We start from the raw sequence: 26,162 nt of genomic DNA on the forward strand, positions 1-26,162 counted from the left end.
ATTCAGGGGGTCACAGTTTGCTAAACTGGAGGTATTAAGACCACAGATAGACTCTAACATATTCTCCTTCAGGATCCACAATCCCGATTTGCATCTCTAAGCATTCACACATCCCACATATTTTGTTGCTCTTACTACGTTCTCCCGTTTTGGAAATATTTAGGGCGTTATTAAAGTATCAGGATGTTTCTTCCTTGCTTATACTGCTTGCTTTAGTCTCCAAAAACCTGATTTCTTGCAGATAATTGCATCTCCTAACACATTCCATTACAGACTTACTAAAATAGTCACGCTAAAGCAAGGTAAGAATGTCTCCAACAGCCTCTCAGTTATTTGGGTTGTCTGTTTTCTGATTTAATATTAGAAAATTATCCCTTGCTGCTAGCAACGATTTCCCCTAACAGCACAGAGCCCCCTGAATCGAGCAAAAAATCCAATAAAAATCCCAATCCTTTTAAATCCATGCACACAATTCCAATGAATGCAAGGCATTAGAAACATGGTCTAAATGGGAGGTATTGAATTACTGAGCTCAAACCTCTGTCATTGTTGGTCACTTCATTAGTCATCAATTTATCAATTTTAATCCTAAAAATAGTTTCTCATTCTCCTCCCTCCAATTCCATAACTTTTCCCCAAACTTGACTCTGCTGGGGAGTGGCAACTTTCTTCTAATTCCAGCATATGCCTGTTCATGGCCATTTTGTTCCCATGCCAACATTGCTTTTTAGCTCAAACAATTCTCTCTCCTAATGTATTACAGACAGAAAGTACCACATTTTATTTCGTAAAGCTAAAGCAAGGCAAGACCCACCAGATGTTCTGCTAGTTTTTGCCATCTCTGTTACCTTGCTTTTGCAGAACCAGGGCCAAAGCAATCAGGCCAAATACCTTGCATTAATCTGGCTCCAGCCTGACAGCAGCTACCTCCAAGGTGTAAAATAGACTATTCCGCACAATGCTAATGCACCTTGGGGACAGAGATAACTGCTAAGATAAAAGTGGACTTTTGGTCCTGGCATCAAAAGATGTTGGAGGACGGCACTCTTTCACAACTGGAAAAGAAAGCTTAAGGCAAAGAGAGAGGGGACATTTGGCCAGGCAGCAAGAATGCGGGCCTGGTTAGCGTGCTCTGCTTCTCTGGAGTGGCAAGGGATCTGAATTTGCTGGAAGCCTCCATCAGTCTGATGCAGAAACACCAGACCTGACAAGGGATACTGGGAAGAGACTGGGAAGGTCTGGAGGGAGTGGGGAAACCGATTTCAGAGATGAAGAAAGAGCAGGAATAGAAGTACTGAGAATTAGGACCCTGGTCAGCCAGGGCACTAGTCCAGAGGCTACCCCAGGCTGCACTGAACTGCCTTTGGTCAAACACCATCTATGTTTGTGAACATCAAAACCTCAGCAGCTGGGCTGAGCAGGACCTTGTTCTCCCTGCGTCCATTACAGGTACCTGTAAATGGCTCTGTGATTATCCAGGTGTTGCCTCATAATTAAACAGCACCTGTGCAATCACTGAGAGCAAGCAGTAAGTACAAGCCAGAGAGAGGAAAATGACTGTATTCCCACAGGGATTTTGAATCTCCAGATGGCACTGTAACATCATCCCAAAACGCAGACGGTTCAGTACAATAGCAAATATGGTAACAGCTGAGTCAGTTTGCCCGCTGTGCATAATTACTCATCCCATTGAAACCATGATTTACAGGCTACAAACGCTAAAGCTACCCTTTCATTTCAATTTAAGCCTTAGATATTAAAGCTTCTTGCACATTTTGTGCAAAGCAGCTGGAGGAAAACAGACTGCTGTCCTAACAACCTGATATCAAACAAGACCTTGCCAGCGCTGCCAATTAATACCAAGACCTTCAGCGAGGTCTTAGGAAAGGGTTTAGGTCACAAGTTAAATGCACTTGTCTGTCATTCTCGCCCTGGGAGGTAATGCCTGTGTACTGCAAAGCGATAGCACAATTGGGAGGGGCAAGGGATAAATGTCATATCTGCTGAGAGCGCGGCAAGGCTGCCTCTCTGTTTGCCTTTGTAGCTGCTGGCACAGCCAGCTCCTCTTCTCAGCACGGAGCAGTGCTCTCCCACACAGGATTCCCACCAAACACAGCAACACAGAAGGCATTTCAGAGATCTTAGCAAAACACAGCGGTTAAGAACTCTCTGAGTTTATTCTCCCACTGGAGGCAGTCATGTCATATTATACCGTACATTAACCTGTCAAGCTCTATCTCAAAAGCCATATGGTTTCTTGGTGACTGCCCAAAGCGTGAAGAGCTTTCAAAACATCAGTCTTCAGTGGTGAGAAAACCTCACACATGAAACGACCTCCTACGTGCAGCAAAGGCGGTACAAATACAGCACATGCCCCGAACAGACCAACACAGAAAGCTGAGCTATGGCCTTGGCCTGCTTAGGTGAGCGGTGAAATAGAGGACGAAACCACCAGACTCCTTGGAGAAGTCAAGTATACATTGGAGATGTGATTCAATCACATTTCAAGAATCTGTCAAAAAGAAAGCCCTTCTCAATGTCCAGCAGGTTTCCCTCAACATTGCCTGGATTTAAGGTTGCTCAGCTTCGTTTTGGCAAGTTTTTACCCAATAGACTTGACTTGCTCTTTCCAAGAAATGTCAACACTTCACTGTGACAGTAGCTGAAACGCTGGAACTGTCCTGCAAGACAACTTAAAACCCACACTGTTTATTGAGCTGGCTTGATACTGATCTATTAATCATCATGAAAACATCATCTGGCACAAACCACCTGGGTGACTAAACACAGACCCTCAGGCAACCATGTAATGAGTATTCATTCTTAAAGGTCCATAAAACATCTGCTCCATGTAGCCTCAAAATTCCCTGTTTCTGTTTATTATGATGAGTCCCTATGAGGCAGCAGCAGGTGACCCAGAAGCTGAGGCTCACAGAGGCGCAGACTCCCTGCTCCCACAGAGAATCTGGCTGGAACGGTGGATCACAAAGAGGAGCATGGTGCTGTTCTGTGCACAGTCATGCCAGCTGGCACGATTCTCGCTTTCACCTAGATCTGTAGCCTCTCTCTTGTCTCCTCAGTCTTGATACCCATTTATTTTTTTTCTTTTTGGCTCCTGCCACTCCAGCCTTATTCCCCACCTTATAATCGTAATGTGCTTTAATAATATCCTACTACAGGAGTAAGATTTCTCCAGCTAGAGAAAGGAGAAAGAAAAACCATCCTGGGCAGCTAATCACAAGCAAACAGTACTGCTCATATTTGAACACGAGGAACTGACAGCAAGAATTAAATAAGTAACCTTAGAAATATTTTCAGGTTATCCTGAAGTACAGGCATGGTTAAGGAAATTACAGTGTGCTTACTGACATCTGGGAAACAAAACTGATGAGAGCATTACGTGCTAAATATTCATCCAAGCCCAGTTTTAGGCAGATTACGGTATCATAAATATTAGATGTAGAGGCAGATTGTGCTCATTTTGCGATGGTAAGGGAGGTCTAGCACAAAACTCTTAATGTTTAGCAGGGGAATGATACAAAATGCAGCTGAGCAGTTGAGGCTGGTAGGGACATACATACTAGACTTGGTTCACTACAGTGCTGTTCTTACATTTTTAAATCCTCTGTAAAGCACTTGAAGTTCTCTTTTAGTGAAATTGGTTTGTGCTTCAAGCTGTTCCAGTCCTTCGGGTCTATGGCACACCGTAGTCATTTCTAATTCATCTTCAATTTTATCTGAAAGAGAAGACAGGAAAATATTTATTTTGGTTGTTACCTTTGCTCTATTAACATGATGGATAGGACAGACTGGATTTCAAGAGCAGTAGAGAAAAAAGAAACCATCAACAGAACTGATGTGTATAACCATTTTCAACCTCTTGAAAGCAAAATAAAAGCCGTATGAGTAAAGCAATAGCTCACATTTCTTACTGGGCTGCCAATTAGCACCCCCATTCACAAAGCCAAAATTGGGAGTGAGGAGAGAAGGGCAGGCAGCAGACTCGTTGCTCCAAAAGGCAACACCAGATATTTCTTATCTAAATATTGAAACAGCATGGAGGAATAGGCCTTTCAAAGTACTAGCTTTAAAAAAAGCTGTGCAAATAGAAGTGAGAGAGCAGACATGCTTAAGCATATTAGACAAACGCATTATGCTGAGGGTAAACAGTGAGGGAAACTCTTCTGTGTGCTAACCAAAAAGCCTGTTACAGAGACACTAAAGGTCACTTCAATCCTAAGAGAAATTCAAATGATGTCCGTAGTTGCTGAATCTGGAATGAATCCAGCCTGCATTTGCATGGACTTTTTGGGGAAACAGATAAGCAATGGAAAACACTTACGTGCATTTTATTCAACAGATCACTCTCCCACAAGGAAGAAAACCACTTGAGACAGATCCCATCCTGTATTACTGTAATCTCACCTCGTTTTTGATGCATGTTTTTACCTGGCAAGCCCATTTCCCCAGCAGTGTAGGTAATGCCCAAATCCATACAGACACTTAGTGTATGTCAATTTGAGATTCTTCAAACTTCAAGGACCAGATGCAGGTTTCAGCTGACATGAAAATCCCATCTACATCCCAAAATGCTTGGAATGTGCTTTTATGCTTGGCATAAAAGCTAACACTCTCCTTATTATCAAAACTGCACAACTTTTCCCCCGTAAAAATGTTTTAGATTATTGGGCTCAAGTATAATATAGTAATTCCTATTAGTATAATAGTATATTATAATATATATACTAAATATAGCATAATATAGTAAATCCTAAGGCAAGGATTTCACAAGTGTGTGAGGAAATGGAGTCACTCTGAATAGAGGAAAGGCGTGAATTCAGAGCAGAGTGACCTCAGTGAAAGAACAGATTAGAGTAACGCTATCTTTTCATAAGTTAATTAATTCTGTACATATATATGAAGGTTATTAAGGGATGACACACATAAGTGAGTCATAATGGTTAATTAACATTGGTTCATTGTTTCAGTATTAAGAAATCAGTTTGAAATATTGGTGAATTCGGGATTAGCTATTCTCCTAATCCTCTGTGCCTGGAGTTTCAGTCAGCGTTTGTGGGGCTTGAGCAGTGAAAATACACACCTAAATACCGTTTCTCACGGGAGAACAGTATTGCACAGCAAGGGAACAAAGGTAAAGGACTGTAATAGCATGGGACAGGAGGAGAAGTATCACAACCATTTACGATGCAGAAAAAACTATTAAACACTGGCAAGTGGCCAGAGGAGGTCTGAAGGAGACACCTTCTCCACACAAAGAGAGCATGAAGAGTCTAGAAATTATAGCTCCTGTTAGAAGAAAGGGGATGAAAAAGGACGTCTGCTACAAGATAAAGAACAGATAACGTGAAATTAGGAAGAAAAGCCTTCTTCGAAAGAGAACACATGCCCCAAAATGAAGGAATGCTGAAGAAGCTGTAGAGAGAGAAAAAAGTGGGGAAGAAATGCCTTAAAATGAGGGAAGGGGAATGAGTGGTTCAAAAAAGGAGAGGAAATCCATTTAGAAGGAAGCCAGGTTAGGGGGACTCATCATTAATCCGTACATTCTGTAGCAAATACCTTGTTTACCTTTGATTAACTGTTAAGTTACCTAAGCCCCTTTAACAAAATGCATGTAACCTCAGACCCCTTCCCCTGCATTTCCCTGCTGTCTCCCAATGCAATAAGCACTTTACACACGACCTTGACAGTTGTTTTGTTTTTCCATAGGGAGACATACATTTTGCGGCGTGCTGTATATAAGCAAGTTAGGCTCTGAGCCTTTCTCTGCTCTGTAACATGCCCAGCTTTTCACTGACATTTCCTATTGATAAAGTCACTCTAAAGCTATTTAGAACTTCAGTCAGTGTAAAATGTAAGTGTAAAATACTGGCCATCTAGTCTTTATATCCTACAATATAATTCAACAGAGAGGAAAAAAATAATAATCTATGCAACCTCACGTAAGCAGTGAGGCTAACGATGGAAGCCAGCCTGATAGATTACTCTCATACTTGGTTTTATTTACGTTCCTACAACGTGGCTGTTCACGTGGCTTCTACAGAGGCAGGAAAGATCCAGCTGAGAAAAGTCACGCTCTTTGCAAAAGCATTTTGATATGACTGATTTTTTTGCGGGTATTTTATTTGCCATATACTTCTTAAGCAACCATTTTTCCAAAACACTTATTGGAATTTGTGTTAGTATTCTCAAAACCAAGTAATTAAAGAAAAAGGTCTCACCCATGGAAAACTTGCTCTATAGCTCCATGATGGCTTTAAACAAAATCTGCAGAATTACAGCTCAAAACTCTCACTTCTTTGGCTTATCCAGATGTCTTTTATATGAGCAGAGCCAAAATTATGGTCTTGGAATTTTTTATTCAAGAATATTTTGAAAAAATTATTACTTGTTGAACATTGTAATTTAATAATGATACATTGTCTTTTGACAATACTAGCCTCATTCAGTGAATCATTATTTCAAAAGAGTGCAATTCATCTTCTTCAGCTTATCCTGCAAGAATAGGTTTTTCCAACGATCAGTTCATGAGCTTTGGTCCCACAGGGCAGATATTTCTATGTTAAAAATAAGCCAGATTATTGTTGTAGATTTGATTCTATTTCCCATGCTGAGAAATGCGGCTCTTTTCTTTATAACAAGCTGCAGAAAGGAAATTATGAAAAATTAATCCCTTTCAAAGGAACAATCTATTTTTTCCTTCCTTTCTCTGTTCCAGAACCAGCATTAATCTCTGCCTCTGAAGAGCATCTGATGGTTCCCTATAGGTTAATCCTTTCATCTGCTTCCTCTTCCTTTCCCAAGGGAAATATTTTGAAACTTAGCAAAAAAACTTGTGAAGCTTTAGATCCGGCCAACGGGGCACTCAAAATGACACCAGACCAACAATTTTCCAGTAAACACACTGTAAAAATTATAGGAATTGTTCCTTTGGTGGAACATGCCCTGATGCAACAGAAGAATCCTGGGCTTTCCTTGGAGCCTCACTGCAGAAAATAAATACAAGATCTGTTAGTTCGTTTTGTCTATCACTTGCCAACAGAGAGCTATTTTCCATGGTGTTTCATGATAATACCTGTTTTAAAAGAGAAAACTTATTTTTGGAGTAACTACTTCACATTAATAGGCCTCACAGGTCAAACGTTCCCTCTCTTGAGTTCATCAGATATTTACATTTAAACTTTTCTCAGTTGTCATCCCACATTCAAAGACTTGCCTTCAGCAACGTCTCTGTTCATCTCTCCTCCCGCCCTGGCGAAAGCCCGCAGCGGGGATAGCTCGGAGCAGGGGAGGACCTGCAGCTGGAGACCTGAGGACACAAACTGCTCTTCTGCGCAAATCCATTGTTTCCAACTCAATAGCCCCCATCACCCACAAAGATTTTTTTTGTCGTTATTTGTTTCCTTTCAGTGTTTTCTCTCTAGTCAGCTCTTTTAAACCTTTTTCTTCCATTCTCTGACACCCTATAAATTAACCACAGTAACTTAAGTGGCAAAAAAGGAGATTGTCCATTCCTCATCTGCCCTTGCCTTTTATCATGTATATTGTATCTCCTCTTATTTACATTTTCATTATCACACTGGCTCAGTCCCTCCCAGCTCTTCAGGGATGTCACCGTATGAAATATGAGCCCTTGCATTTATAAACGCTGCAATTTTATTAAACTAAAGCTCACTTTATGGTGGCAAGTGCAAGCAAAAGTGTTTATACAAAGATACAGACATGCAAATTTAAAGTTTTATTAGGAAAGCACGGTGTTAAGATATTTTATCTAATGTCATGTTCTTCCTCAGCTTTGCCTTGTTTACAGCTTGCTGAACACCCCCGAGTGATTTTTGAGCATGGGAAACAGGCATACCACTGGTTTAAAGTTAATTTTCTTCTTCAATTTGCAAGTGCAGGAACAGACCTAGGGACTGACTGCAGACACTGCAAGGGATGTGCGCGGTCACCTCCGCAGCTCAGGTGACACGTGTGACTGGCCACAGCAGAGATGAGATACAGCTGCTGCTTACAGCAGCCCTTTTGAGCTGGAACCAAGCACAACTCTGCTCAGTGGAGACACCCACCTCAGGGGCTGGGTACCATACAGCTGGTTAGGGAGAACCTGAACCTTAGCAAAAAGGTCCGAATTTATTATTATGGGGTTTTTTTTGGTTGGCTTATCTGTGCTTAGCAATTAGGTGTACTCAGTAACTAAAGCAGGAGGTTTCTCCTGCTTACATGTACTGATAAATGATTTATTTTTTTATATTTTTTAAGTCCAGCACTTGTTGAAATCATGCCTGGATTAATCCCTTCCACGTCAGACAGCTGCGTTCTCGGTCGAAGATTGCCTACACTGTTTAGTCGGTGCAGAATGCGCTCGTGCATTTGCTTAGCTGTTTTCTTGCAATGGCTTTAAAACTGGAGGAGTGAGAAGTAGCACTTTCTGATTTAGAATTTGCCTCTGGCCATATTTTTATGGCTGCTTCAATAGCAAGGTACAAAGTCTGGGCCTGGTAGAAGCGCCTGCAGTAATCTTACTCCAAAGTAGGTCCAGATTATAATAATTACTTAATTTTGCATTTTTGTGGAAAATATCGTCTGTATTTGCTTAGCCCATAGGACAGGCACATTCTGTATATCAAATAAAATACAGTGGGCCTTCACTTTATGAAGAAAAATAATCCTGACATACTTGCATGCACATACATATTTTATGGATTGTTGCTAATGAAAGATATTGTATTTCATTTCTCTGCTGCTTGCTCAAGAGCAGAGAATGAGTTTTCATTAGAGTAGATCAATATTTTAACTGAATACACTTTAGAAATTACTTAACGAGGCTTGGTTTATACATCCTTTCATATTTGTTCCAATTTTACCTTTTGTTATCTTTACAATTTGAAGATTTCCATACTTAGACTGCCTGCAAATGGCCCTGTGTTTCACTGCTGTAAACTTTGCTGAACAGGATTTGCATTTCTCCAAGTGATAAACTGGAGTAATTTAAGCCTATTCATGTAAAAGCTGTCTTGTACATCTACATGCCTACAGACAAAACTGTTTCATCATCGAGGAAAACAGATTTTCAACCACAGCTGACTACTGCTCTCCATCACAGAACCCGGCAGAGGGACTCAGTCCTTCCCTTACCCATAGTAAAGGCAAAAAAATCTATTGATTTTGAAGGAAAACAACCTGCTCCAATATTTCACTTGTCCCAGTCTTTCCATTCCATTGGACACTGGCACATTTATCTGCCATGTTATGGAAAACACATTGTCAATTTATCTTAAAAATACGCAGGTAATGTAACGCACATCCAATCCAGCTACACCACCCGAGGCACTGCCTAAAACCAGTTCCTACACGTGCAACGCCCATTCAAGACCCAGTCCGTAACTTGCCAGCACTATCAGCAGAGGGCAGACAACGTGCTCGTCAGCACAGAAGTAGAGTCCCTAAAAATCCTCTGCTGACAGCACAATCTTCTAGTATTCCCTTTAGTGACCTATTTCCACGCCTCATCAATATTCTTCAGCTCCAACAATCCTTTCCTCATAAGCAGAGCAGATTGGCATTGTCTGTGACCAATTTAAAGTTGTATTCATGTATAAAATTCGTGTATAAAATTGGAGACAATTGTTATTTACCAGCTGCTTGCTCGGCTCTGGTTTTGAACAGTCATTGGGCCCAAATTTATTAACCAGCCCGTCCTTCCTCTTGCTGGCACCTGCCTCGACACAAGCAACATGTTGCACAAAAGCAGAGGGTGGGTTTCGCTGGGCCAAATTCACTCGTGAAACACGAGAAATCTCAAGCACCCTTCTCACAGTGGCCACCTAAAATACTGCAGCATGCCCAGCCCTCCAACCTATGTGCCCAGCAAACGAGCAAGGGCAATGTCTCATTACATCATTAGGGCTGGCCAAGGACAACCCAAGGCTTAAAACACAGTTTAAAGGGAGGGTGTAAATGATGATTTAATAAAAATGCAAACGACCCTGTCCCCTGCTTCCAGAGGCTGCAAGGTGAAACCATGTAGTGCCAGGCTCCATGGCTAATGGGAGGATTTTGAAAACATGTTGCTTATAATAAATTCTCTTTTTGTTAAAGAAAAAAAAACGAAGACGTAAAATACAGCTAATGTGCCCACTGTTAATTGTAAAACTGACAAGTATTAGATGAAATGGGTAATTTTACAAATACAGCAGAAGGGGATTAAATTACGTGCAAGAATTATTAGACCGCATCTCATTTTTATTAAAAAAAAATTAGCTATATTTTAGGAGCAAGGACCTGAAGAAAAAATTAACTCTAGTTTATCCATGACATCTTTGAAATTAATCTCCAGACAGAATACTTGCTTGGCCACATCTCGCAGGAAATAGATCCTGCCTGTGGGAAACCAATTGCAAATATTTGAAAATTTCATGAAGAGAAATAACTAAAGGCCTGAGTCCATAAATGCTCATTACGGCAGAAAGTTATGGGAATGGTAGTCAGGCGAGAGCTGTATTACTGATGCACTGGCTTCAGCGATCCCCCATTGGCATAAGTGGGAACTGTAGGAAATAGCGCTTTTGTGAAGTCCTTCGAGGTCTGTGGTTCCAGATCCCTGGGGCAAAGGCAGCGACCGAGTTCAGCTCCGCTGTCTGAACAGTGAAAATATTTCTGTGCAGTTCCATGTTCTTCCACCAAGACAAAAATCTAAGTCTTAGCCTTTAAGCGACCCCATCTGGCAAATACTTACAAAACACCAAGGCTAGCATAGCAGACAACAAGAATACTGTGGGCTTGTTCCTGCCGATGTTCCCAGAATGACAGCTCAGATAGAACTTAAAAACATGTAATCTGCACATTTATGAATCTTAAAAAAGGGTTAATTAAACCCGCTCATGGTAAATAAACATCAATAAAAAAATGGCACTAAGGTACTTCCTGACGTATCAAATATTAAACACATTTAATTAAATTTGAATAGTCCTTTATTAATAAATTATTATTATTATTGCCTGGCTGGAGAAATCGATTTCCAAACCAAAAGGACTCTCCAGCCAATAAAACCAAAAGGAACTGATGTCTCTTTATCCACTCCCTTTTCCTGGAATGATTTTTTGACTTATTCACGTCCATTTTCACCATAAATCAGCAACATCAAATTTATTACACAGTCCAGCTTAGCAAGGTTGTTCTGCCTGTGTGAACCTGCAACACCACCAGTTGGCAGAGAAAAGCTACATGAAAACCCAACACTCTAGAAAATTCTGATATTTAATAAAAAAAAAGTAATAAAATTTTAAGATTTCTTGTCTAATCCTTGCAATGATCGATGCAAAATGTCACGTATGAATACTTTCCTCTGCCTCTATAGTCCTTTAATTAGTTTCACATTGGTACACAGGGAAGCTAGAACAAGGTTATCCTCTGAAAAAGGAGATGCAGGAATAGTCAGAGGACACAGGTACCTCCAAAATGTCTTTCTAGTACACAACTAAGACCAGGTACAATGATTTGAATGTGAACTACATAACGTCAAATTTGACTTTAATTGTTTCTGCAGACACCGTATTAACTCCACGCATCATTAGAAATAGCTCTGCTGTGGCCATTCCTCAGGTAGGAGAGGGCAGGGTGTCCTCCCAGTGCAATGGACCTTACCTGGGACAGTACCTTTTTTCCCCAGTTTTCCTTGCACATTCCCACCTGTCTTGTAGCAACACTTATAAGGGAGGGGACTTGTCAAAACAGGTGGAAAATCGCCAAAAGCTTGATGGGTTCTTTGCTGCTTTTCCATGGGGATGCTGCAGAAAATGTGCTTTTTAAACAAGTGCTTTCCTCCGAGCAGCTGTTCAAAGGTAAATTTGCAAAAAAACCTCACTAGAAAGGTTAGAAAATCACCTCCCTGTGATAATTTTTGGAAAATTCCCACTAATACCACCTCAAAACTTTACATGGAGAGTACCTGTATGTCTAAGTACTTGACTTAGCACATCATGCCATACAGCACTGCACACCGAAGGACTTGGAGGTTGAGTAAAAGCTGGGACTGCCTTCATCAGTGGGGACTTGGCTGCTCCCCAGGCTGCAGCCTTACCCAGGAACTGGGCAATTTTCAAACACCTTTAATTGTATTTGCTGCCAGCGTGGAAAATTAGAACAAACTCAACCAGGGGGAAACTGTTTCCTGTCTTAAGAAAACTTCTGCTACAAAAATTATATGACCGATCGAGTCAAACTGGTTTAAATTTTACCTCTCTGATACACGTAAAACCATCGGGCAGGGTCTAGGAAAAAGTAAGAAAAAAAATTAACAAAAACAAAGTGACAACCATACATAGCTTTGTCTTTTGTTAATTTTAAGGTGACATTGGATGTGTTCTGCAAGTGCCATAGGGTTCCCTTTCCAGTGACAGCAGGATTGTTTCCAGGTGTATTTTACATGTTTTGGCTTGGGTTTTTTTCTGAATTGCCTCTTTCCTTACCCCCAGGGGCAGGAAAGGAAGTCAGAGCTTGCTGTCCCCTGCATGACCATGAAACTCGGGGCAGCATGTGAAGGGAAGCATGCACACAGTCATGCACCCATGCAAGCATCCATGCATACAGCAAGACAGCAATGCAGCAGTCATCCTAGCAACTCTGATATGGGATAAGGAGGACTTTGCATGCAATTTTTGAAGTCTGCTAAGAGGCAACAAGAGGCCTGCAGCCTTCTGCTTCCTCTCCACAGCTTAGCTCTTTGACAGCCTGCAGAAATAAAAAAGTGATTAGAAAGAGTGAAGAAGCCTCAGGTGGTCTGGAAGCCTCTAACTGGTGCTCTTTGCAGTCACTGCATTTGCAACACCGTCAATTTGTACTATCTTCACATCCCCTGGAAGAAAATTTTATTAGCAAATTAGGTTAAAAGTAAAAGAAATAAATATTTATTTTAAAGATATGTATACGGCTTCTCATGGCATCAGTTTCTTTTTACGGGAGAACTGGGTACACAATAGGATCTACAATAACCTGAAAAAGGCACAAGAGTTTTGGTCAGATATTACTCCCTGCAGCTCCTTGACCCTAACTCCAGCCTGGGCAGTTCCTGCCCTCAGTCCATCTGCCATCATCTACTTCCTTCATCTCCATGGATTCTGTGCCTCCAGCTGCCCAAACTTTCCTAAGACACCCTCTCATCATACCACCGGCTCTACAGCATCTCACCTGCTGCTGCCCGGGAAGCCACAGTGAGCCCACCTGGTTTCCTCTCACACACCACCCAGAGCAGTTTGTCCTGCAGTTAGTGCATCAGTTACAGGAAACGCAGTGTATGGAGATGTGGTGGGTTGCCCCTGGCTGGATGCCCAGTGCCCATCAAAGCCGCTCCGTCACTCCCCTCCTCAGCTGGACAAGGGAGAGAAAATATAACAGGAGGCTCACGGGTTGAGATAAGGGCAGGAAGAGATTCCTCACCAATAAGAAAATGCCTGGTCAGATAGTATTGCCAAATTGTGGTGCTTGGCCTTGCTAATTCTGTCCCAGCTTTCCTCAGCCTGAGGAAGGAACAATTAAAGAAAAAAACCCAAGACCAACATAAGAAAATGACAGTGGATGTTCCAGTTGGCTGCTGCAGTGCAAGAGCGATGGTGATACTGAGGACAATCACATCAGAGGATCAGTAACGGAACTGAATCCTGAATGACAGACTACTTGCACAGGGATATCATTCACAGATTAGTGACTGCAGACACCTCCACACTTTCCCCTTTTGAATTGAAACTTCATGAATACTTCCAAGAGAAGCTGGTCTCAAGAGCAAAGAGCCTACAAACAAGCATGGATTTAAATCACGTATATAGACCACAACACAAACTAAAGACAGAGCAGTATGTACTAGCAGCTTTACTGAAAGCATACAAAAACAATTAGTAACATTTAATAAACTCCACTGTACACATGCAGTATAATCACATGACTTTTCAACCTTCTTGATCCATCAAGATAGGTTTGCAATAAATAAAGAGAATGAGCAAGTTGCTTAAGAAGGCCCTGAATATCTGCTGAAGCAAAAGATGTTGAACCATTAGCCATGAAATCACCCACCACCAGGGAAATTACACTTTGCTGGGCAACCTGAGGACAGGAAAAAAAAATAATCTCCCACTTCAAGTCTAATAAAGGGAGTTCTAAATTTGCATGTTAACACTAGCTGCAAACTAATTTCCATTGATGAGAACAAAGAAATGTAAATGCAGCCATTAGAAAAAGCATGATAATAGTGTCCTGATTTAGTAAGGGTGAAACCAATGAATAGGAAGAGCTGGAGTACAGGGAGAGGTCCCACTGTAAATACTGGGCTTGAAAGGAGGAAGATGCACCAGAGATGATTCAACAGATAGCAGGAAGACAATAGATGTGCTGCAAAAAAGACAAAGATCATCTCTTTTTCTGTATTGGGTAACCTTGTGGGTTATCAAAACTTTAGACTATAGATAATACCTTCTGGAAAGAAACAACGTTTTCTTTTCTTCCTTATAGAGATAGGAAAAAAGCCCTTAAAAAAAGAGAAACAAAAAAAAAATGCTTCTTGTAACAATACGTTTTTCTTCATTGTATGAAAAACTTCACAGAGTCAGCTTTCAAGGGTTCAATTGCAAATTAATTCCCTTCCACATTATTAAAATTATAACTAAGAGGTTTTGGTTTACAGTCTATATTTTGTACTTAACACTGAATTGCTCTTTTTTTTGAAAAACAGCACTTTTCAATAAACTCAACAAAAAACTTCTTAATCATCATCTCAAATTCATACGCTTATGTCTACTTAGCATATTGAACAGTAGAAACAGGAGAAACTACAATATTGTTACCACCACTTATCTTATGATTATTTCCCCCACCCAAACCCGCCAGATTATGGATTACTCTCTGGGCAGTGAAATAGAGCAATTTCTGAACAACGAAGTATCAATGAAAGGGAAAGAAACTGGCAGAAACTCAGTTTATAATTTCTGAGGATTATTTCTAACATGCTAATGGTTTGTCTACAAACAGCAGGTAATGCCATAACGAATCCATCAGGGCTGTGCACATGGAATGGGACTGTCCACCTGTACCTGACCAGGGTGAGCTGCAACAGAACTGCAGGAGCAAAGGCAATATAAAACTCTACTTAAACCATACAAATCCAGTTGCATTTTTCAATGTAATTTGACTTAAAATATTTTCATTCCTTCACAGCCTAAAGAAAGATGAAGGAAAATCAAACACAAACCTTGCAGGTACCAAAATAAGAGGCGGAAAGCAGTGATAGAAAAATGGAGAAATGCAAGACTGAATTTGCAGACACATAATCCTATTTCAGCAGTGTCAGACTAATAAAATGGTTAGATTTCCCCTGCGACATCTGCATGGCAGCATTTTTTATTTGTGCCCATGCCCAATCCTCTGAAAATTCAGAAACTATCTGAACAACAGTGCATTTGTGCTGGCCGGGAAGCCATTACACACCCCAACATTAGTGTTTGATTTTGTTCCTATTATCTGAGAAAACAAGCACGGCAGATAGTATTTATTTCAATACAAAACCCAATCCTGTTGTAGAGCAGAGTTCTGGTACAAGGTAAAAAGAAGATATTTGCCTTTTTCTCTCACTTTTAGGAAACTAGAGTGCTGCAGGGTGTGATAGGACATTGAGCTGGCCAGAGGTACATCTGCCCAGATCTCTTGTTTATCAAGAAGGCTTTCAAAATCCAAAGGCAATTTTTTAGACTCTAAAACAGACTAATTGTTTGTTTAATGGAGTGAATTTAGAGGAACTCAATGGAATATATAAAAAATGGCTTTATGCACAAATCCCTCGCTGCCAAACATACTGAGGGGATGGGTCCTTAGCTCCAGGATTGTCTTCAGCCAGCTCTGTTTTCTCAGTTACAGGACCCCCAACACAACCTCCCTGCCCTCAGGGAGAAATAAATTTGTTACATAAAGGTTACAGGACCAGTAGAAAAACTACTGTCCTACAGTTGTGTCACATCTGTTATGGAGGTGGCAAGTAAATAAAATAGGAGCTTCTTTGCCCTTGGCAGGCTCTAGTTAGGTCAGCTGAAAAACTTTCTCAGATTATGCGATCTGCTGCTTCTCTGAGTAGTTGGGGGGGGGACGGGGGACAGGGGGGGATGGCTCAAAAAATAAAGATCTCAGTGCCCAGTGTCAGGGGAGGGCAAGCTGCATACTTGCCACAGTACTGGAAATGGTAAAGACTCTTCTCACCGCATACTCTCAGGCAGAACTGCTCCTACACCTCACAGAGAGAACCTCTCCTTTCTCTACAGACCTGAGCAGCACCACCTTCATGTCACTGACAACATCAAGCTGGACACGGCCCCCTGCCTAAACCAGGCACCTCTGCCCCACCCCTCCTCGCCTGTACAAAGAGCTTCTCAGGATGAACAGCCTTTTTTTTTTTTTGTACACTTCAATCTTAGTCACTTTTGAGTGATCTCATGAGTAGCACAGGATAAGCACGTTCTATTTCTCAGTGTTACTCCTTACTGTTTAAAAAGTCACATTTCCTTACATTGTTGTAACAAAGCAATTTCCACCACAAATAAAGCTTCACGTTACACTACCCACACCAGAAAGTGAGAAGTGTGCTCTTGATTATTTTTGTGCTTTGTAAGAAACATAGTGCATCACTTAGCATTGAAACAAGATACTGAAATGCCATTTGGTAACACACCAATTCCCAGCTGAAAAGATATTTAAAAAATGAAAAATATTTACATACTGACTTTTTACACAGTTGAGTAATTTTTGTATGGTTTGCTAAACAAATACATTTCCTGCAATACATACATTTTACAGGTCATGGAACCTGGCAGCGCCTTCCATCTTACTCTGTTAATATGAAATTGTGAATACATTCAGCATCACTTCAATTCAACTTCAGACATCTCTGCACAAATGACAGCTCAGGCTGGCATACATTCACCTTCTGAGAGTAATTCTATTTTGTGTGTTTTGTCGGGGTATTAAAGGCTATCTCCCCCAAGTATATAGAATCTTAGTTCCATAGATGGGTATATAGCTTGCAGTCTCTTAGGGCAGCGGCAGTTTGGACACAGCTCTAGGTAGTGTCTAATGAGTTAAGAGATGTGCTCATTCCCAGAATAAAACCCTGAAACATCTCCTTAGTGAAACAACACCTTTTCCGGCAGGTGTCCAGGCTGGGGTGTGCCGAGGGGCAGGGACACCAAGCCTGTCTGAAGAATTAATCCAAGGACAAGCACACACAATCAAACCATTTCAACGGCAAGTCACAGCTACAATTAAACTGGAGGACTGCATGTGGAAAGATGAGGAAGCTTTTTCTCCAACCCCCCCAAAAAACCCAACCCCAAACCCCAACTTTTTGCTCCTTCTAAGATGCCCTTCAGCGGGAAACCTCAAGCCCAGCAAGAAAATCCTCCCAAGCACATTAATGGCCTCACAGCAAAATTCACAATAACTCATTGCCCTTTAGGGGAATCAAAGAAACAAACATTAGAATACACCGTTCCCCTGAAAGAGGAGTTTTGCAGAACTTGCAGTATTTTGCTAGAAACACAAAATGGTTTATGCAGATCAGTTCTTACATCCTTAGCAGGACTTGGACTGCAGAGCCCAGGTATTCAAGAAGAGGAATGTCTAACACAAGCTGCAATGCAACCTAAAAGCTATCTTCCTTGATAGCACTGATAGCTTCTTTCAGCCTCCTAGTCATGATCATCAATAGCATCAGCAGCGTTATTTGCTCACGATAATGTATTACAACCAGGCAGTGCCGTTTCACAGCATTCAACTGCTTATGAATCTATTTCCAGCCCTGCTATAGAAATGAATTATACCTCAGCAGCTCTCCAGCAGAACAGGAAGAAGTGAAGGTAATTTGTAAAGCTCCATCAGTAAAGTGGGAATAATAACACTTATACATCCAGACACGCTTTCCCAGCGCTTCACGCAAGTCCCCTCAACTTCATTAGCACTCCGTTATTGCATCTCCCTCGTTATAAATGGGTCTGACTTTGTACTCTGGTTTTGTGCAGTTGCATAAGACAATGCTCCACTCCAGTTACAGCAAGGACTCTCCCAAGACTTGAATTTTTCCAAGGTTGATATTTAGGCACTGCTTAAAGTACAGTACTTGCTTCTAAACCACTTCAAGTACTTCAAAGAGCAATCTAAGGACGCAGCCAAGAGTAACAGAGGGATGAGGCCAAAAGATGACCAACAGGAAGAACTGACGGCAAACGAGCATCTGATTATGAAGATAGGCTCAGAGAGTTGGGGTTCAGCCTGGAGAAGAGAAGGTTCCAGGCAGACCTTATAGCAGCCTTCCAGTATCTGAACGGAGCCTACAGGAAAGCTGGAGAGGGACTTTTTACAAGGGCATAGAGTGAGTGATAGTACGAGGGGTAATGGCTTCAAACTGGAAGAGGGCAGATTTAGATTAGATATCAGGAAGAAATTTTTCACTATGAAGGTGGTGAGGCACTGGAATGGGTTGCCCAGAGAAGCTGCAGGTGCCCCATCCCTGGAAGTGTCCGAGGCCAGGCTGGACGGGGCTTTGAGCAACCTGGTCTAGTAGGAAGTTTCCCTGCCCCGGGCAGGGGGTTGGAACTAGATTGATCTTTAAGGTCCCTTCCAACCTCAACCATTCTATGATTAAACAAATATAAAAAACAGTGACTCATCTGAAGGAGGTGCACCACATTCTTGCACCATATTCCCAGAGCTACTGGCAGTATACGCTGCTGAGCTTCCTTTTGACTCTAGCACTAGTATAACCAATCAGGTTTAATATGGCTGCTGCTGTATGAACACAGCTATACACCTACTGCCTTACCCAGAAAAGCAGGGACATGGCTTCCCAAGCAGGGAAGCAGATACCTTTCGTGCCGTGCTCCGCTACGAGCCTTTATAACAAGAGCCATAAATCGGCCATGGGGAAAAGCGTAATCACAGAAAAGAGAGAGACTCAGGGCTGGTACAACAGGGAAAAACACAGTTAGCAAAGGGTAGAAAGTATTTAGTCTACCTTACCAGTATCTGCCTGAGAATAGCACAGTGACCGCCAGGGAACAGCTAGGAAACAACACATAATGTGGTAACTAATCTTCTTCCCAACAGCAACACCAGCAACTTCTCCTGAGTTGTCCTGTATTTCATAGAACAATCTGAGCAATCCAGGGTGATTTCCAAAAAGGAGAGAAGCATTCCTGATAGAGGCATGTTAATTCTGTGACTAGGCGTGCTCCTCTTCAGGGACTTTCACCTGCTCAGGCTCTGTAATGTAACGTACTCAGGCACTCACATTACAGAATTGTTTCTGTGCTGTGAAGTCAGGCTCGCCCTAGATCTGGGGCAGGTGCTGAACTCCAGCTAGCAAGAATCCTTTACTGTGCAAACTAGCAGCAGAACTAAACAAAAAAAATCAGTATTCAAGAAAGCTGCAGCTCTTGGCACTTCACAGTCTAGCAGTGTGCCCTGGGAACAACCTTTCAGTATTATTCTCAAATCAGTATTCCTCATTTCTATCAACCTGTTCGCACTTTGTAGGATTTTCTTCTTGGAAAAAATGAGACATAAGAATGGCTGTCTTGCACCAGACCAAAAAATTCATCTAACCCAGGGAAGAGAATAAGAACAAGATGAACATAGAGCGATACTCCTGAGAGCCCTGTCCTGGTCTCTAGCAAGCTGAGCAAGATTTCCCAATCCAGAGCTGATATCTTTGCACCCAAGAAATGCACAGCTCTTTAGTAAATTTTGAGCCTAAGTACTTTCCTAATACGCACAAGTATAATATAACAAGCTTACCTGCTGTAATAAAATGCAATCTGGATAGCACTGAGCATCATCACAGGGAACAATAATGTTCATGGCTGAGACCTTTATAGCACCCAGCTGAGCTCACAGAGGGTAACTCCCCTTCTGGAGCTTGACTGGATCCTGGTCTCTGTCGATTGTATCAGCGATCCTGAAGTCAGAGCTCCACCATTGCACAAATACACGGTAGGGACAGTTCCCATAGCAAAGGTATGTCATTTCAGCAGGAAACAAAGCATAAAGAGCGTCCTTTCCAGTTTGGCCAGCAAGAACAAGTGCGCAAGAGTAGAGCAGAGGAGCTTTTCCCGCGTGCCAAGGCTGTGGCAGCCTGGGCAGCCCTGGCTCAGGAACATTTGATTTACAGCTGCCCCTCTGTCAGTAGATTTGCTCAGAGTCACACAGGGAGCCTGGGACAGAGCTGAGCTTACTCTGAGATACCTGCAGTCACACCTGGGTAGAGGAAGAAATACACTGTTAAAGATCATAATTCATAATTTTTTTTTTTTAAATTGGTCCGAGGTAGAGATGAAGAACAGAAAATGGAAAAATGTTCAAGCAAATCCTATTTCCTGAAAAATTACTATCTGGCTAACTGCAATGAAATGTCCCTTTCCACTGACAGTCTAATAGAATCACAGAATCGTTTTGGTTGAGCAGCTGGAGATATGACAGCAGCTGAGGGGCAGTCCTAGCCACCAGCGAGGGGCACAAAGCCCCACATGTTGACAAACATCAGTCCTGCAGAAGACCCGTTTAATATTAATGCGTAACTAGCCTGGCAGGAAACTCCTACCACTGCTACTCAGAGCATTAATCTAATAGCTTAAACATATTACTATACTTTTACCAGACTAAAGTTTAGATCAGTAATTACCACTTGGGGAAAAAAAAAGAAATTAAACTGTGGAAGCCTCCCACGTATGTTTTAGTAAGGTGCAGAGAAGGCAAATAAAAGATATGGAGGCAGCAATCTCCTGAAAAAAGCAGCACCAAGCCACTGGCCTTAAACAGGTTCCCCCAACCTGGGAAATGCAGGGCGAGCCAGGACCAAGGCAAGATTTCAATTTCAAAGCAGCAAGGGAAAAGGAAAACCATGAGAATACGTCAAGCCATCCAACTTTGATGCTTTTTCTGAAGAAATATCAGAAATTCTTCAGAGGGCACTTAATAAATGAAATAGTTATAGAAGACTTCTGAATTATAAATGAAATACCTGAACTTAATTTTTTTTTCTTTTTTCGGAATAGGTTATTCATCAAAAAACCTCTGATGAGCCAAGACAATGCATTACAAACAGACTTATTCTCTCTGAGAAGAATTATTGCTGCCAATGTTTTTTTTTCTCATTGAAAAGCAAATGAGACACTTCAAGTCCCTGACTTATTACTGCACCGATTTCCATGAACATTGGTTTGCTCTAGCTTTGAGTTAGAAAAAGGCTTTTGGAAGAACAATAATCAATGAATATATAATGGAGGGGAATCAAGCAATCAGAAATAGTAATTAGTTCAGTGCCTAATTCAAGGACATGTTATCCTTGGGTTATGATGGGAAAAGTAGAATTTTATATTTGTGCATTCAGGCAGGTTTTAACTACTGTCTAAAAACTAAGTTGTTTTCCCCCTTGGGGCACCTTTTTTGAACAGGTGGGATTACATACACTTGGCACTGGCTGCAAACTGACAGGAGAACTAAGCAGATGTTTGGAAGACAATGGTGCAAGGCCAAACACAGCTTAAACTACATAAAACCCTTATAATGGACACTCTCAGTCACAGATACAGTTCTTTAAGGTCATGATTGCAGGGGATCACAATTCACCTGAGACAGATTTCTTTATTCTGGACTGGGACTTTTCACCTGAAGAGAGAGCGTTATGTGTATATGTATCAACGGCCTCGCTGTGCCTTCCCGGAGGCATCCCTGTGCTCAGTCACTGCAGGCTGCTGGTGGGAGTACCTAAACGCAGCCGCAGACGTGAAGGATTGCTGCAGCAGCCTCTGAGAGAGGACGAAGCATGCTGGGCCCATCACCACCCAAGGGCCAGATGCTGCTGCAGGCTGGTGCCTCCTGGTGGGTGCCCCATGGCCATGAGAGCGCCGGAGGGGCGGAAGGTCCTTGTGTCTGAGCCACCCTTTGGGTGCATGGGCAGCTTGGGCTGAGTTCCCCGACAGGGCACGGAAGCTCTTTGGAATTCAGACTGTTTTGTGGGATACACGACTCTTTCAAAGGCGACATTCCATATGGTGAAAAATAAATAACTTATTTTCCACAAAATGGAAGTTTTGACTGTGATTTAGAAAACTTCATTTTCAAAAAATTTTTGAATGTCATTTCCCACAAATATTCACATGTCATTGTAATAGAGGCAGAAGCCATCTCCACCTGCACCATGTTTGTGGTCAGTCTGTCTCAGTCTATTTACAGCGCAGCAGCTTCTTGCAGCTTTTCCTCTGTTAAGTTATCCAGTTCCATAAATTTTTACTTCATTACTGGGCAGGCACCTACACTGGAATTCTGCACAACAGAGATTTCACACTAAAGATCTTTAAAAAAAAAATTAGTTGTTATTTCTACTTTTTCTACCTTAAGTTTCAATTTCTTAAAATCAGTTGGTTTGTTTTTAAAATGAAGCTTTGTTTGTTTGTTTTTTAAACAGAAATATTTCTTTTCCCAAGCTGAAAACATGTGTGGGTTTGCTCACATTTATTAAAAAAGAAAAGAAAAAAGAGAACATTTTCTTTTCTTTATTAACATGCACATCATCCTGCTTGGAAACAGTAGTGTGTAAAATAGAATTTGTCAGATAACTATAAGGCAATGCTAGCACCGCCAGCAGAAGTGAATTTGGGAGCAGGTTTCCTCCAACAATAGCAGACAGGATAGCTCACCACCACGTTATGGCAATTCACCTGTGCAAAGACTAAAAAAAGTACGAATTGTTTTGGTCCAGGCAGAATCGAGGAATGAAACACCGCTATTAAATATCTACACTACAGATCACATCCAAATGAGACAGTATCACCCAAAAGATCACTTCTTTCCATTTCACGGAAGGTGTTTAAGTTGAGCAGATTGCTCCAAAATGTGAAGCATAATTAAGCAGAACATAAGTACCAATAAGGCTCTATTTGCACAGAAGAAACTGCTCAAAAAATACGGTTCCAATACATATCCAGATTTTTCAATAAGACATGAGAAACTTTGCCAAAATGCATTTGCTCATGTAAAAAGGCTTTTTACTGAAATACCTAGTACGCGACTGTGGGGGAGCGGACAGCATCAAACCTCAGTTACAGCTCTAGGAACAGAGAGCTGGCAGTGGGCATGGGTACATTTCTGTAGATACGTTGTTAGAGGGCAGCACCTACACCTCAAGCATTTCAGTGGATCTGATCTCAGGCAATATATGGAAGCAACCAATAGTGCCTGGACTTCTTGTTCGTAAAAAACATTAGCGTCCTCATTTCTGGTTTGCCAAGAAGCTGAACAAGAAGTGGGTCTTCAAAACACTAATGTAAATGGACAGTGCCTAAAACACCCTTCTGCCACTAGCAACTCTCTAAAAATAGCCCACATACTTCTGACTCAGAAATAGAGCTGCTTCAGTACCTATGTATTCATTCAAATTCTTCAACCACATCTTTAACTGTTGTGCTCAAGCATTTTGAACACAGATGGCTATAAATCAGGTACTTGCTTTTATACGTATGCATCACTGCCCAGGACTGAGGGCATTAGCTCGCTTAGCTCTTCATCCAAATAAATGTTCGCTCCTGATGTTAATTAAAAAAAGTACAGAAAACCCCACCCAACACGCTAGATTCTTCAGAGTTAGAAAAACTCCACTGTGAAAGCAATAACTTGTTTCAAGACATGTAAGGAAATAAAATCTCCGTTACAAGGAAACGTTTTTCCCTTTTGCCAGGGCCGTACCTGGCCTGTGGTGACGCTCCCATGAGCAGCTGTTTCAGTCAACTTGTTTGCCGCTAATCCCTTCCCATCGTCCCCCGTTACTCTTCACCCCTCACCTTCCCCCACGTTCCTACCTCTGAAAAACGGCATGAACATCCTCCAGGCTAAGAGCAGGCTGTTTTGTGCTCTGACGGGCTCTGATCCGCTCTCCAGAGAGGAAGCGATCCAGCTTCACACACCCACTCCTCCCAAGGATGGCGAGCACGCGCCGGGCTGCTCTGCACAGCCTCATTAATCCACAGCCATAGGAACGGGAGACAGCTTCAAATGTTATATGGGGGCCAGAACAAACCTCACTGGAGCATTTTGATCCAGTTATAAGTGTTCAGAGAATTAGCAGAAGACCATTTAAAACACATTCCCTAGGAATGAGATGGGACTTTTACTACGAATTACTAAAAAGTGATTTCTTTTCAGCAAGTAGTGACACAATAGCACCCAGGGAAGCAAACGGCTTCCAGGTCAGCCTTTTCTTTCAGTCAGGAGTTCAGGTCTCCCTCCCTTCGCTCAGCAGTCTGCAGTGGTCTGCTGAAACCCTACAGGCACCCATCAAGTGGTTCAACAGAGCAAGGAGATACCTTTGGAAGTGCCCTTAGCCACTTGTGCCTTTCCTAGAGTGAGCAAACAAAAATACATGCACAGTGTGACGACGACAAGATTTTTCACGTGGCTTTCTATGTCCCACTGTGCAGCATAAAAATCAAGGGAGAGAGGGATACGACCAGACACATTGGTAGCAAGCAGTAAGCAACCCATAAAATAGGAGCGAAAACCCAAGCCTGCCACACATATGGTGACAGACTCTGCTATGGTCAATATACCAACTATACCAGCACCATATACCAAAGCAGGGACAGAACTGAGCTAGGCCTCCCTAGACTCCCACGTAGGACCCAAACCACCAGCAGTTACCAGCCAGACAGCAAAGCAAACAGGCAAGGAGCTGAAACCCCAGCAAACAATGGGAAAGTTTCAGGATACAGACAATAGCTTAGTAATTTCCAAAGTTTAGCCCAGCTAGTGCTGCTGTGAACCTTAAAAATTTGTTCCTGCGGCAAGAGGTTAATGGGACACACACAATGCTTGCTCCCATTCTTCTCTCTCTTTATTCTGCTTCTCCTGGAGGGGCAACAGGGACTGCTACAAGGCTCAACACTGCGACACACCCTGCTTAGGATGTATGTGCAACCAACTACGCACTCCCCGAGTCGTCATGAAGTCAAAACACGTAATTATTTAAAACTATACTGTCCTGAAATTAGGAGCTTTAAACTCCACTAATTCATCTAAGGATCCTTCTGCTTCTGAAACATAGTAATTTTCAGACTGGAAGGGAACAGCCATGTGGCTTATGGTTTCCCAGGCTGTGGCCTGGCTTTGATCAACCCCCCTAAAAATACTGGCAAACTCAGAGATCTGGTCTATTTTCAGAATACCACCAACAGAGAGTGATTTGAGGCTAATAAACTTCAGTGCTTGTAAACACTGGAGCTGTTGTGGTTGACAATGTCTGAGGACTTCTGCAGGCAGAAAACAAATACACAATTGAGGATATGGCCAATGCCAGAATGCAGCTTATTAAACTTTCATGCTGAGTCTGATTACTTTCATTTAGCAACACAGATGTGCAACCAGGATGAGGAGATACAGTGCCCATGAGTACTGGGAAATGGCTGGCAATATGAGCAAGATTTGGAAACCAGTCACCAGAGCAAATGCTGCTCACATGTGCGCTCATCAGCTCTTACCAGTGACTCGATTTTAAAAAAGCCATGGAAACATTTTAATATATTAGGTTTCATAATTCTGATTCTTCCATTCTGCTTTAGGAATGTCACATAGTAGTCCACAAATGAGTGAGAAGAAGACAGGAGAGCATTGCTAAGAACAGTTTTTAAAAAAGGAATTAAAAACACACTGCAAACATGACCAGCATTAAATTGGGATATTTTGTCTGAAATGTCATCAATATTTGCTGAGCAACTCTGATCTATTCTGTACCACCAAAATTCTAACACACCAAGAGGCAAAAGAAACAGGTTTAGATGGACATGCCATCATGGGTAAGTTCATCCCAGCATTAGCCCAAGAGCATCTCAAATACAGAGCTGCTTGTGTCCATGAGCCCTTTGGCACTTTCCCTTTTGCCCTGGGCTCTGACATCAGGATGCCACAGGACCACCGACACAAGACCCACAACCCGTGTGTTGATGGGAACTTCTGGTCTAGGATCTACCTAGGGAGGCCTGACCTGTCTGTACAGGTGCGCCCCCTGATTTCTTTTAGGGAGGAAGAAACATTTAGCTTGAAGTATTTCAACTGGATCACGTGAAGAA

The 26,162-nt window shown here is 42.0% G+C and overlaps 1 protein-coding gene across 8 annotated transcripts in view; it reads right to left on the bottom strand.

Moving 5' to 3' along the window:
* KCNIP1 (potassium voltage-gated channel interacting protein 1) overlaps positions 1-26,162 on the bottom strand; it is a 508,397-nt gene that overhangs the window by 18,386 nt on the left and 463,849 nt on the right. For 7 of the 8 annotated variants that reach the window (XM_074603591.1, XM_074603590.1, XM_074603592.1 and 4 more), the window contains one exon: positions 3,613-3,737. In XM_074603591.1, the coding sequence (XP_074459692.1) occupies positions 3,613-3,737 (125 nt within the window). Of the gene's footprint in view, positions 1-3,612; positions 3,738-12,257; positions 12,291-26,162 lie in introns of all 8 variants that reach the window. The other variant, XM_074603589.1, reaches the window with a different exon arrangement.

This window comes from Larus michahellis, chromosome 11 (genome assembly GCF_964199755.1).
Source record: "Larus michahellis chromosome 11, bLarMic1.1, whole genome shotgun sequence".
Classification (NCBI taxonomy): domain Eukaryota; kingdom Metazoa; phylum Chordata; class Aves; order Charadriiformes; family Laridae; genus Larus; species Larus michahellis.